Source organism: Urocitellus parryii, chromosome 8 (assembly GCF_045843805.1).
Source record: "Urocitellus parryii isolate mUroPar1 chromosome 8, mUroPar1.hap1, whole genome shotgun sequence".
Lineage (NCBI taxonomy): Eukaryota > Metazoa > Chordata > Mammalia > Rodentia > Sciuridae > Urocitellus > Urocitellus parryii.
Window position 1 is genome coordinate 83728777 of NC_135538.1, and position 13461 is coordinate 83742237.

Here is a 13461-nt window from a genome sequence, read left to right on the forward strand (position 1 = left end):
AAAAAAGTCATCGGAGACCAAAGATTCACAATTTTCAGTTTCTGAATAATGTCATTGTGACTTGGGACTTAGTTTCTTATAATTTTGTCTAAGGTGAAATGAAACCGATCAATCAATCAATCAATTAATTAATATATTGCAGATTGAACCCTCCCAGGGTGGTCTATCACTGAGTTACATCCCCATTACTGGTATGTAATGCAGGTACCTGGTTGGCATAGCTCACTTCTGGCCTTGGCCTGAAGTACCTTGGCTTCCTGAGTAGCTGGATTACACATGCGTGGCTCCTTTGCTTTATTTTATTTATTTTTTAAAGATTTTAAAGAATTTTTTGTCATAGAAGGTGCTTTTAAAAAAGAAAATTCTTTAGTTATAGGTGGACACAATACCTTTATTTAGTTTATATGTGGTGCTGAGGATGTGCCTCACACATGCTAGATGAGCATTTTTCCTCTGAGCCACAACCCTAACCCCTAGAAGGTGCTTTTTAATTTTTTTAATTTTTAATTTAATTTAATTTTTTTAAGAAGTTACCAGCTGGGCTGGGGATGTGGCTCAAGCGGTAGCGTGCTCGCGTGGCATGCGTGCGGCTCGGGTTTGATCGTCAGCACCACATACCAACAAAGATGTTGTGTCCGCTGAGAACTAAAAAAAATCCCTGCAGATCCTTATAATCCCAAATAACTAGGCACTCACATTCTCCTTGCTGCAGCTGGCAGGGCCACTTGCCCTAACATACGTCATGAGAATGGCATGCCACATAGACTCCAAAAGCAGAGATGCTTTGGGGAAACCAATGGAACTCCTCACCTGAACCCTCAGGGTAATGCTCTGATGCCCTCTCCTGTTTCCAGACATCCCACTGCTGGGTGGCAGGGGAGGCCTCCATCACTACTCCAGGATGGGAACTCTTTGCCTTTAGAAGAGACTATTTCTGCTCTTGGGTTCCCAAGACCATGGTTGTCCCATTAGCCTTTCCCATTCCCATTGCTGCAGCATCTAGCTCTCGCTCTTTCCCCTCATATGCTTAGCCTCTGGTTACCAGCAACTTTCCAGTCTCCTCCCTTCCGCTTCATTGTACTCTATACCTCATCTTCACACAGCTCTGTAACTAGCAACAGCATTTCAGTTGATGACGAACCACATATACCACAGTGGACCCATAATATTTAAATGCAGCTGAAAAATTCCTATCACCAATTGACATCATAACCATGATAATGTGGTAGCTCAATGAATGCATGTTCATGGTGATGCCAGTATAGACAAACCTAATGCACTGCCAATGGTACAAACGTATAGAGCATACAATGAGGAATAGTACATAACATTTGAGAATGATAATAAACAACTACATGACTAATTCTGTATTTACTATATTAAACTTTTGTTATTATTTTGGAGTATACTTCTATTTATAAAAATGTTTACTATAGAACACTGATATATGATAATGCAGCAGCCTCAAATATGTTCTGTTTACCATGCTTCTTGGTTGCATCAAAAGGCCACATTGAATGACTGACCTAAATACATCCTGTGATGTTTGCATGATGAAATTACCCGACAGCCATTTCTTAAAACTTAAGCCATCATTCCAGGTGTGGTAGCACATGCCCATAATCCCAACAACTCAGGAGCCTGAGACAGAAGAATTGCAAGTTCAAGGCCAACCTGGGAACTTAGTGAGACCTTGTCTCAAAATAGAAAATAAAAAGGACTGGGATGTAGCTCAGTGGTAGAGTACCCCTGGGTTCAAACCCCAGTACCAAAAAAAAAAAAAAATCCCATCATGAAGGTATGTGTGACTGTGCTTTATAAAATAAATGAGAGAAGGAACTTTCATTTCCACAGCATCAATATACTAAACATGGCAGGCAGACTCATCCCCACCCTTCACCACAGAAAAACTGCTTTATGACTTCATCCACGATCTTCTACAAGTTGATTCAATAGACATTCACCCTTTGAGGTCTTTCTATAGTAGTTGACACCATAACAAGAGCTGGAGATGTAGCTCAGAGGTAGAACACTTTCCTACCATGTGCGGGGCGCTAGGTTCAACTCCCAGTAGTGCAAAAAAAAAAAAAAAAAGCAGCACAATTCACAACTACTCTTTATCTTAAAACACTCTCATCTTTCTGAATGAAAGTTTGTCTCTAAATATAAAGGGGGGGGGAAATGTTTTTCTGTTCTCTCACTCAACGATTCACACAGAAGGCTCCTATTTCTCCCCACCAACAACCAATCAATCCATTCTGCAGCGGACACCAGCTGAGCCTCTTCCAGTTCTACTTAGTAGAACTCCTGGAGATAGCATCAGATCCCATAAGCTGACAGCTCAGTTCCACAGGACTGCCCCCGCTTCAGACGCTCATCACAAGTAATAGTGCCATAGGTTAAAACTTACACCTGCTATAGACTGGAATTCCTGCTACCCTGTCCTTAGGTTTCACTAATTCACAAAAGTCAGAGAAACAATTTATTTACATTAGCTAATTTATTTTAGTGGACATTCCAAAGAATGCAGTTGCCAGTTTATTTTAGTGAATATTACAAAGAATACAGAAGAAGAGATTCATAGGACCAGGTTATGTGGCAAGGTAAGAAAACTCTTCCAAGAATCTCCATATGCTTGGCTCTCCACCATCTCCCAGAACTCGATTGTTGTGGGTGTTTTTGTTTTTGTTTTGTGGGGAGGGGCGAAACAGGGATTGAACTCAGAGGCATGCAACCACTGAGCCACATCCCCAGCCCTATTCTGTATTTTACTTGGAGACAAGGTGTCACTGAGTTGCTTAGCACCTTGCTTTTGCTGAGACTGGCTTTAAACTCGCAATCTTCCTGCCTCAGCCTCCAGAGCTGCAACGCCCAGCCAATCCTTGGCTTTTTATGGAAGCTTTATTACATTATGTAGACGTGATTGATTGATTGAATACTTGGTCTTTGGTGATCAGTTTAACCATTAGCATCCCTGGGGATGGAAAGGGAAATTAAAAATTCCAACCATCTAATCTCTCTTTTCCTTTTCTGCCACCAGTCCCCACCCTAAACTACCTAATCCTATCTCCATCTTCTTATTAGTATACAGAAAACACTACTGGGCACAGGCCTGTAATCCCATCAACTAAGGAGTCTGAGGCAGATTGTCTCAGCAATTTAGAGAGACCCTGTCTCAAAAATAAAAGGGGTTGGGGATTCAGCTTAGTAATAGAGTACCCCTGGTTTCAATCCCTAGTACTGAAAAAAATAAAAAATAAAGATAAAACACCCTCACTGTGGAGATTCCAGTGTTTCAGGAGCTGTATGTCAGGCGACCACTGGACAAATACCAATATCAGAGTCCCCTACGTCTCTGGCTTGCTCATCTTTGACTTCTCCAAGCTCTTTATTGATCTTTGGCTCGTGACCGTCTGCATTCAGTGGATTTCGTTTCAGCGTCTTCTCTTTCCTCCTCACACTCATGCTCTCCCCAGGGGTCTCACCCATGACCTCAACTATGAGATGATCTTAGCTAGTCATGAGTCTCCAGCTCAGATTTCTCTCCTGCTCATACATAGCTTCATTAGAACACAGTGTCACCTCAAAAATCCTAGGGCAAGATGATTTGAGAGCAGGAACATTATATTCACAAGGTGCCTTTGGCTTCTCACACTGCCTGCAAAAGGCACTCTATATGTTAAAGAACAAAAGTTTCTTGTTGGCTCTGGGCTTTTTATTCAGCTCAACTACTTCCAAACTCTTAAATTCAGAGGCCTTCAGCCAAGTGATTGTTGTGAGCGGCTTACTTGAATAATAACTCAGAGGCGGATCTCCATCCCCAGCAAAAAATTGTCACACCCCTTAGATGACACCCACACCTAGACTCTGCCCATTTATCACGAAGACTGATTACCCCCCAGACTTTGCTATAGACTCTAAAGGAAAAGGGAGACTATTTTCCCTTCCCCTGCCCCTGAGCCCTAGAACACTACATTCCTGCTTCCCCCTTCTCTTGGCTCTTTCCTACCAGGGCCAGGCTGATCCTATGGAGTCTTGGCGTACACTAACAACCCACGCCTAGTGACAGCCCTGTATTATGTCAATACGTGATTCCCAGTTATTTTCTCACTTGATCCATCTTACCAAAGGTTAATGCACCAGTTAGGATGGATTTGGCTATAGGTATAAAATAAAAAACAAAAACAAAAAAAACCCTGGCTGAAAACATGTGGTAGCATATGTTTTCATATGGTAGCACATGCCTGTAATCCCAGGGACTCTGAGGCTGAGGCAAGAGAACTGCAATTTCAAGGCCAGCCTGGGCAACTTAGAGAGGTTCTGCCTCGGGTTGCTAAGGCAAACTTTAACTGAAACCTGGAGGAAAAGGAAGACATGGCCGGGAGCACTCTTGAGCAGGATGCTGGCGCCTGGTATGGAAAAGATGTTTAATGAATGGTTGTGGTCCCATGCTACTCTGGAGGTGAAATTTGTGCCTTCATATGGCAGACGGTGCCTTCTGTCTTTGGTTCTACAAGGATGACTTTCCAGACAGTCTTTTTCTTATCTAGGGACTTTCTTATATTCTTATACTAGAAGTCCAAGCAGAGTACAGTTTGCTCAATTACATCATCAAGATTCCAGGTTCTTTCTGTCTATGTTGTTTCCTTATCAGTAAATATAGTATTGGTGTAGCACAGAGCTGTGGGGTTGGGTTTTGTTTTGTTTTGTTTTGTTTTGTTGATACTAGGGATTGAACCCAGGAGAACTCGACCACTGAGCCACATCCCAAGCCCTATTTTGTATTTTAATTTAGAGACAGGATCTCACTGAGTTGCTTGGCACCTCACCATTGCTAAGGCTGGCTTTGAACTTGCACTTCTCCTGTCTAAGCCTCCTAAACCACTGGGATTACAGGTGTGGGCCACTGCAGGAAAATCAAAATTTCAAGGCCATCCTCAGCAACTTAGTAAGGCACTAAGCAACTTAGCTGACTCAGTCTCTAAATAAAATATTTTTAAAAGGGCTGGGCAAAAGAAACAATCAATGAGTGACGACGAGAGAGCCCACAGGATGAGAGCAAATTTTTACCTCCCATACATCAGATAGAGCACTAATCTCCAGGATATGTAAAGAACTCGGAAAACTTTTTTTTTTTTTTAAGATTCACTGATTTTTTTTAAGAGAGAGTGAGAGAGAGAGGAGAGAGAGAGAGAGAGAGAGAGAGAGAGAGAGAGAGAGAGAGAATTTTTAATATTTATTTTTTAGTTCTCGGCGGACACAACATCTTTGTTGGTATGTGGTGCTGAGGATCGAACCCGGGCCACATGGGCGAGCTCGCTACCGCTTGAGCCACATCCCCAGCCCACTTGAGCCACATCCCCAGCCCGAACTCGGAAAACTTAACATCAAAAAAACAAACAACCCAATCAATAAACGGGCTAAGGAACAGAACAGACACTTCTCAGAAGAAGATGTATAATCAATAACAAATATATGAAAAAATGTTCAACATTTCTAGGAATTAGAGAAATGCAAATCAAAACTACCCTAAGATTTCATCTCATGCCAATTAGAATAGCAGTTATCAAGACTATAAGCAACAATAAGTGTTGTCCAGGATGTGGGGGGAAAGGCACACTCATACATTGCTGGTGGGACTGCAAATTGGTGCAACCAATCTGGAAAGTAATATGGAGATTCCTTTAAAAACTTGGAATGGAACAACCATTCGACCCACTCCTCGGTCTATACACAAAGGGCTTAAAATCAGCATACTACAGTGACTCAGCCACATCTGTGTTTATAGCAGCACAATTCACAAAAATCAAACTGTAGAGCCAACCTAGATACCCTTCAATAGATGAGTGGATAAAGAAACTGTGGCATATATACATAATGGCATATTGTTTAGCAATAAAAGAGAATAAAATTATGGCATTTGCCAGTAAATGGATGGAATTAGAGAATAGCTTGCTAAGCAAAGTAAGCCAATCCCAAAAGATCAAAGACCGAATATTTTCTCTGATAAGTGGATGCTGACCCAAAATGGAGGAGGCATGGGATGAGTGGAGGAATTTTGGATTGCCCAAAGGAGAGGGAGGGATAGGGAGGGAGCAGGGGGATAGGAAAGATGGTGGAATGGGACAGATATCATTACCCTAGGTATATGTATGATTGCACAAATGGTGTGACCCTACTTTGTGCACAACCAGAGAAGAGAAAAATTGTGCTCCATCTGTGTACAATGAATCGAAGAGCATTCTGTTGTCATGTATAACTGATTAGAACAAATAAATTTTTTTAAAGGGGGTGCTGGGGATGCAGCTTAGTAGTTAAGCACCCTTGGGATCAATCCCTAGTACCAAAAAACTTAAAAATCCCTAGTAACAAAAAATTTTAAAACTACCTAAGGTAGTTACTATTATTATCTTCATTTCATAGATGAGAAAAATCAATGCACTGTGAAATTAGTAACTTTCCAAAGGTCATAAAGTTATTTAGCAGTAGAGTTAGGATTTAAACTGCATGTAGTCTCACTCCAGTATTGGAGATATCAAATCCTAGGTTAACTCCTAGGCGCTGACATTTCAGAAACCATTAGAAGTCAGAATTACAACCTGGAGAAAATAAATGTTAATTTGATAATTACTGGTTTGAAACTTAATTGAAGGAACAAATACTCTTTCTGCAAGCTTTTTTGTTTGTTTGTAACTAGGGATTGAATGCTGAGGCACTTTACCAGTGAGCCACATACCCAGCCCTATTTATTTATTTATTTATTTTAGACGGGTCTGACTAAGTTGCTTAGACCTTTGCTAAATTACTGAGGCTGTCCTGGAACTTGAGATCTTCTTTCCTTGGTCTCCTCAGTCACTGGGATCACAGGAGTTCACCCCCACACTCAGCTTCAGGCATTTTTTTTAAGAAGTTTTTTCTCTACTTTGTGAACACACAAAATTTTAAATTGCCAATTAAGAAGTAAATATGACATTTCCTTTGAGAATAATGTGGTTTGGTTGTTCTTTTCCTCCAGTTAGATTGGTTGTTGTTGTTGTTGTTTACTGTAAATCTGATCTAACTTTGGTTTAGCAACTGGCCATGTAAAAATCATATATTTTGCCAGATTTGGTGGCACATGATGATAATCCCAGCAATTTGGTGAGCTGAGGCAGGAGGATCACAAATTTAAAGCCAGCCTGGGCAACTTAGCAAGAGCATCTCAAAATAAAGTTTTAAAAACGGCTTGAGCTGTAGCAAAGGCCTCTGAGTTCATCTTCGGTACCAAAAACAAATAATTTTTTTTAAATAAAAAATAAAGCATGTAGTTAGCATTTTTAAAAACTACATATTTTTAGTTGTAGATGGGCACAATACCTTTACTTACTTATTTTTATTTTTATGTGGTGCTGAGGATGGGACCCAAGGCTCACCAGTAACAAACAAGTGCTCTCCCACTGAGCTAGAACCCCAGTCCATAATTAACATTCTTGTTGTCTTCAAAATATATTTCAAAAAATTCCACCACTTCTTGACATTTGTACTACTCCACTCTGGTCCAGGACAACACTGCCTTTCCTCAAAAACTGCAATGGCTTTTGTAGAAGATAGACTCCTGGAGAAGGAACAGGTTTGACAATGAAATGTTCAAGAAAAGGCATGTTTAGCTTGCCATAACCTTGGATGGAGAGATCCAAATGTATTTTGGCATTCAAGAGAGAGTTCTGAAGTAGAGATTCAGAAAGACTTACTAGTCAGCTTATTCATACTTGGAAGGACCACAGAATCCTTTGTTCCTAGAAAACCACCCCCTCAAAGCCCAGCTTCAAAGCTTCTGGGCGGTCAGGGACAATGCTGGCTAATTCACGTTCACCAGGCTTGGCTGGGTTGTCCCCTTGCTTATTCCACCAGGCAGTGAAAGTGAAGACATCTTTGGTTTCCATTTGGACCTCCCAACTTCTCACTCTCCCCTTTGGTTTGCATTTTCAATTCAGAAGAATCCTGAGCCTTCTAGGAAGATCCCTTTTTTTCTTTTCCCGCTCCCTCCCCACCACCACCCCTCCCTCCACTGCCCCTCCCCCCCTCCCGTTTTTATTCATCTAAGAGCTTCTGGTCTGAGAAAAGCAGTTCATTGAAAGATGTCTTACATCTGGCTTTTTCCCTGGGCTGGGCCTCCCCAGAGGCTGTGCATGCCATCCACAGCTCAGCACCAGGCTGAGACTAGACCCTGCTAGACTAGATAAGCTTATCCAAATAAAAAAGAGGCAAAAGCATGCTTTATTAGGCATCTTTGCCAGTGGAAAGCTTTCCAACACTTAGGAAACTTCCTTCAGATCCACACCTAGAAGCTTGAGAGATGAGATGAGCCACAAATCAAAACTTCTATCAGTCTTTCACGTTTTTCTCAACAGGGCTAAAATAAGAATTCTCACACCTCAGCTTCCCAGAAAGTCAGTCCTTTATTATGGATACAGCTAATTCCAAAACAACCTAAAATAACCATGCAATTGGTGATGGGAACCCTGAGATGGCCCAAATCATTCTGACGGCCAATGATAGAAACAAGGTATCTGGTTCCATGATGGTGGTGGCAATTAGTTCATGATCGGTCAGGGGCTGGCTCCGGACACGCCGTAACATCTCCAGGCCTGGGGAGGGAATAATTAGAAATAGTAAAGTAGAGCTCATTACTAGGGGGCTGCAGTGCAGGTGAGGTCCCCCACAGGAGCATTATGGGAAAGACAGTCATCCTAACCCAGGCCCCCTCAGACAACCCATTCATGCCTCCTCTCTACCTTTTACTCCCTCAGGGACTTCAAGTCACAAAAATGGTGTGACCTTGTCCCTCCACTTGTAATGAACTCTGGGGAGCACCTAGATTCCCAACCACCTGAGCAATCCTTCAATGCCACAAAACTCTACCAGGACTATCACTGCATTCTTAACCACAATTTAGTAAGGATACCCACCTTGGTCCTGATAGCACCAATCCCGGCTCCCCAAACTCCGGATCATACTCTGCAGCCACTTTCTTGCTCTAGGTGGTCCAACGACTATAACTCGAGTCTGGCCTGTGGCTGTGAACCACGGCTCCAGCTGAATGAGAGTGTGGCTATGCTCCTCAATACTGCGAAGGTATTCATCTCCTTGACCTGTGAACACAGGAGGGGAGAGAGAGGAAAAGTAAACGCCCTGTGCTGGGTGAGACAAAGAGGTGGCCTTGAGAGTAGGGACCTGGGACGGACAGAGGAGGAGAGAGAAAGGTTGGAAGGGAAGGATGGGGAAGGAGATGTGGGAAAGGGCTACCTACCAAATATGTGCTTCTCTAGGTCTTCTTCCATGTAAAATTCCAGTGGAGAATGAAAGTTTTCAGGTAAGGTCCACCACGCCTTCTTGCCAACAGTGCTCATTTCCAAATGGTGCACTGCTCTTCTTGATTCAGAGTAGAGCAAGTCCAAGCAACTGGCTGGAAAACGTGAAAAAGGCCTGGACCCTGTGCTATATATGGGCACTCAAACAGCCCACCCCCTGACACACCCTAGGGAGGATCTCCTGTTACTGCAGCCTTGTGGAGAAGATCCAATCCAGCAATATCCCATTCAGGTCTTAATCTCTCCATTCGAAATTAGATTATCAATCAGTGCTGGCCCCGGGGAATTCCCAGGGATCCAAAATTTTCTTATCTCTAATTTCAAAGGATTTTGAAGCAGATTCATTGAGCATCAACCAGGTCAGGGGTTGAGGGATGGAAGGTGCTAGAACAGGAAGTCTCCGAGTAGCTCCCTGAATTTTGACAGGTCTTGGCAGTCAATCAATGACTATACATGTGCAGACAAACAAAGCTGGGTTCATTTAGTGTGCTGTACTAGAGAATCAGAAGCCAATTTTCTAAAATATGACAATTAGGTAATTATCTTAGCCATCTTCATCTAGGAGGTAGGGTGATTGATGTAATCTGAATTGTAGAGTATTATCTTTACCTAGTTTCCAACAGTTTCAGAGTGGCCTTTGTCCATCAGGTTCCATCACTGTGACTAAGTGGTCATGACTGATTAAGCTATTTTTTAAGAGCCAGGTGCAATGGCAAACAACTGTGACCTCAACGATTTGTGAGGCTAAATCAGAAGAATCCCAAGTTTGAGGCCAGCCTGGGAAACTTAAACAGACCGTCAGCAACTTAGCCCCAATTTCAAAGTAAAAAAAAAAAAAAAAAAAAAAAAAGTAGCTGGGTGTGGTGGCCCATGCCTGTAATCCCAGCAACTTGGGAAACTGAGACAGGATTGCAAATTCAAGACTAGCCCTGGGGCAATTTAGTGAGACCCTAAGCCATTTAGCAAGACCCAGTCTCAAAGTTTAAAAATCAAAAGGGCGGGGGTGGGGGGTGGGGGGGTGATTACTAAGTGCCCCTGGGTTCAATCCCCAGTAGGCAGAACTAACATCATCAAAATGGCGATATTACCAAAAGCTCTCTATAGGTTTAATGCAATGCCAATCAAAATCCCAACGGCATTTCTTATAGAAATAGATAAAGCAATCATGAAATTCATATGGAAAAATAAAAGACCCAGAATAGCAAAAGCAATTCTAAGCAGGAAGTGTGAATCAGGCAGTATAGCGATACCAGATTTCAAACTATATTACAGAGCAATAGTAACAAAAACAGCATGGTACTGGTATCAAAACAAGCGGGTGGACCAATGGTACAGAATAGAGGACACAGAGACTAATCCACAAAGCTACAACTATCTTATATTTGATAAAGGAGCTAAAAGCATGCAATGGAGGAAGGATAGCATCTTCAACAAATGGTGTTGGGAAAACTGGAAATCCATATGCAACAAAATGAAACTGAATCCCCTCCTCTTGCAATGCACAAAAGTTAACTCAAAGTGGAACAAGGAGCTAGATATCAAATCAGAGACTCTGCGTCTGATAGAAGAAAAAGTTGGCTCCGATCTACATATTTTGGGGTCGGGCTCCAAATTCCTTAATAGGACACCCATAGCACAAGAGTTAATAACAAGAATCAACAAACGGGACTTACTTAAACTGAAAAGTTTTTTCTCAGCAAGAGAAACAATAAGAGAGGTAAATAGGGAGCCTACATCATGGGAACAAATTTTTACTCCTCACACTTCAGATAGAGCCCTAATATCCAGAGTATACAAAGAACTCAAAAAATTAAACAATAAGATAACAAATAACCCAATCAACAAATGGGCCAAGGACCTGAACAGACACTTCTCAGAGGAAGACATACAATCAATCAACAAGTACATGAAAAAATGCTCACCATCTCTAGCAGTCAGAGAAATGCAAATCAAAACCATCCTAAGATACCATCTCACTCCAGTAAGATTGGCAGCTATTACGAAGTCAAACAACAACAAGTGCTGGTGAGGATGTGGGGAAATGGGTACTCTTGTACATTGCTGGTGGGACTGCAAACTGGTGCTGCCAATTTGGAAAGCAGTATGGAGATTCCTGAGAAAGCTGGGAATGGAACCACCATTCGACCCAGCTATTGCCCTTCTCAGACTATTCCCTGAAGACCTTAAAAAAGCGTACTACAGTGATACTGCCACATCGATGTTCATAGCAGCACAATTCACAATTGCTAGACTGTGGAACCAACCCAGATGCCCTTCAATAGATGAATGGATAAAAAAATGTGGCATTTATACACCATGGAGTATTATGCAGCACTAAAAAATGACAAAATCATGGAATTTGCAGGGAAATGGATGGCACTAGAGCAGATTATGCTCAGTGAAGCTAGCCAATCCCTAAAAAACAAAAACCAAATGTCTTCTTTGATATAATGAGAGCAACTAAGAACAGAGCAGGGAGGAAGAGCAGGAAGAAAAGATTAACATTAAACAGAGACATGAGGTGGGAGGGAAAGGGAGAGAAAAGGGAAATTGCATGGTAATGGAGGGAGACCCTCATTGTTATACAAAATTACATATAAGAGGTTGTGAGGGGAATGGGAAAATAAACAAGGAGAGAAATGAATTACAGTAGATGGGATAGAAAGAGAAGATGGGAGGGGAGGGGGGATAGTAGGGGATAGGAAAGATAGCAGAATACAACAGTCACTAATATGGCATTATGTAAAAATGTGGATGTGTACCCGATGTGATTCTGCAATCTGTATTTGGGGTAAAATTGGGAGTTCATAACCAACTTGATTCTAATGTATGAAATATGATATGTCAAGAGCTTTGTAATGTTTTGAACAACCAATAATTTAAAAAAAAGCGCCAGGTGCAGTGGTGCATGCCCATAATCCCAGACGGGGGTGGGGGTGGGGGGGTGGGGTGTGTATGTGTGTGTGTGGGGGCACTAAAACAGGAGGATTTCAAGTTCAAAGCCAGCCTCAGCAACAGCAAGGCTGCCAAGCAACTCAGTGGGACCCTGTATCTAAATAAAATACAAAATAGGGCTGGGGATGTGGTTGAGTGGTCAAGTGCTCCTGAGTTCCATCTGAAGTATCAAAAACAAAACAAAAACACACCAATTTACCAGGTTCGGAGGCATATGCTTATAATTCCAGTGATGCTGAAGGCTGAGACAAGAATATTGAAAATTCAAGGCCAGTCTCACCACTTTAACAGGACTGTCCCAAATTAAAAAGAACTGGAGATGTAGCTCAGTGGTAAAGGACCCCTGGATTCAATCCCAAGTACTAAATAAATAAAAAGTACCAATTTCATGAAAAGATGAAATTGTATCTCTATCTTATCCCTAATTTAAAAGAATTAACCCCAGAACTGGGGGTGTAGTTCAGTGGTAGAACACTTGCCTAGCTTTGTGTCAGGCCCTAGGTTCAGTAGTTCTGCAACACTATTTAAAACAAACAAACAAACACACAAACAACAACAAAACACAGATGGTTTGAGGATTCTGTCTTAAATGTTAAGACAGAAATTTCAATATTCTTAGTAAGTAGAGGGAATCTCTTCAGAGAATAAGGAAGGATTCCTCTCATTCCCCCTGCCCCCAATCTCTCTCTTTCTCTTCTTTGAAATGAAGTATTGCTATGTGACCCAGGATCCCTCTGCTTCAGGCTTCAGACTAGCTAGGATTATAGGCATGCACTACCTAATCCTGGCAAAAACACAAAAGACAGCTTAAAGATAAAAAGACAATTTATACTGGAAAAGGAAATTTATAATGTGCATAATTGAAAAAGGAATACTAAGAGATTAAAGAAGATTGTGTCTGAGAACTTTCATATTTTATTGTATATCCTCAAGACTTTTTACAATATGTATTGTGTTGATTTTTAAAATTAGAGGTAGAAATAGCCACTAAATAAGATTCAGTGTTTCAACTTGTGTGTGTGTATGTGTATATACACATATGTATATATATTTGTACTGGGGATACTGGGGATTGATCCCAGGGATGCTTAACCACTGAGCACATTCCCCAGCCTTTTCTATTTTTCATTTTGAAACCAGGTCTTGCTAAATTGTT

General features: G+C 41.6%; 1 protein-coding gene across 1 annotated transcript; it reads right to left on the bottom strand.

The window, feature by feature from the left end:
* Positions 1–8469: 8469 nt before the first annotated feature.
* On the bottom strand, positions 8470–9389 carry Khdc1l (KH domain containing 1 like). The gene is made up of 3 exons (XM_077801485.1): positions 9290–9389; positions 8949–9131; positions 8470–8627 (listed from the first exon to the last, which is right to left on the bottom strand). The coding sequence occupies exons 1-3, from the start codon at positions 9387–9389 to the stop codon at positions 8470–8472; spliced, it is 441 nt and encodes a 146-aa protein (XP_077657611.1).
* Between the last annotated feature and the right edge of the window lie 4072 nt (positions 9390–13461).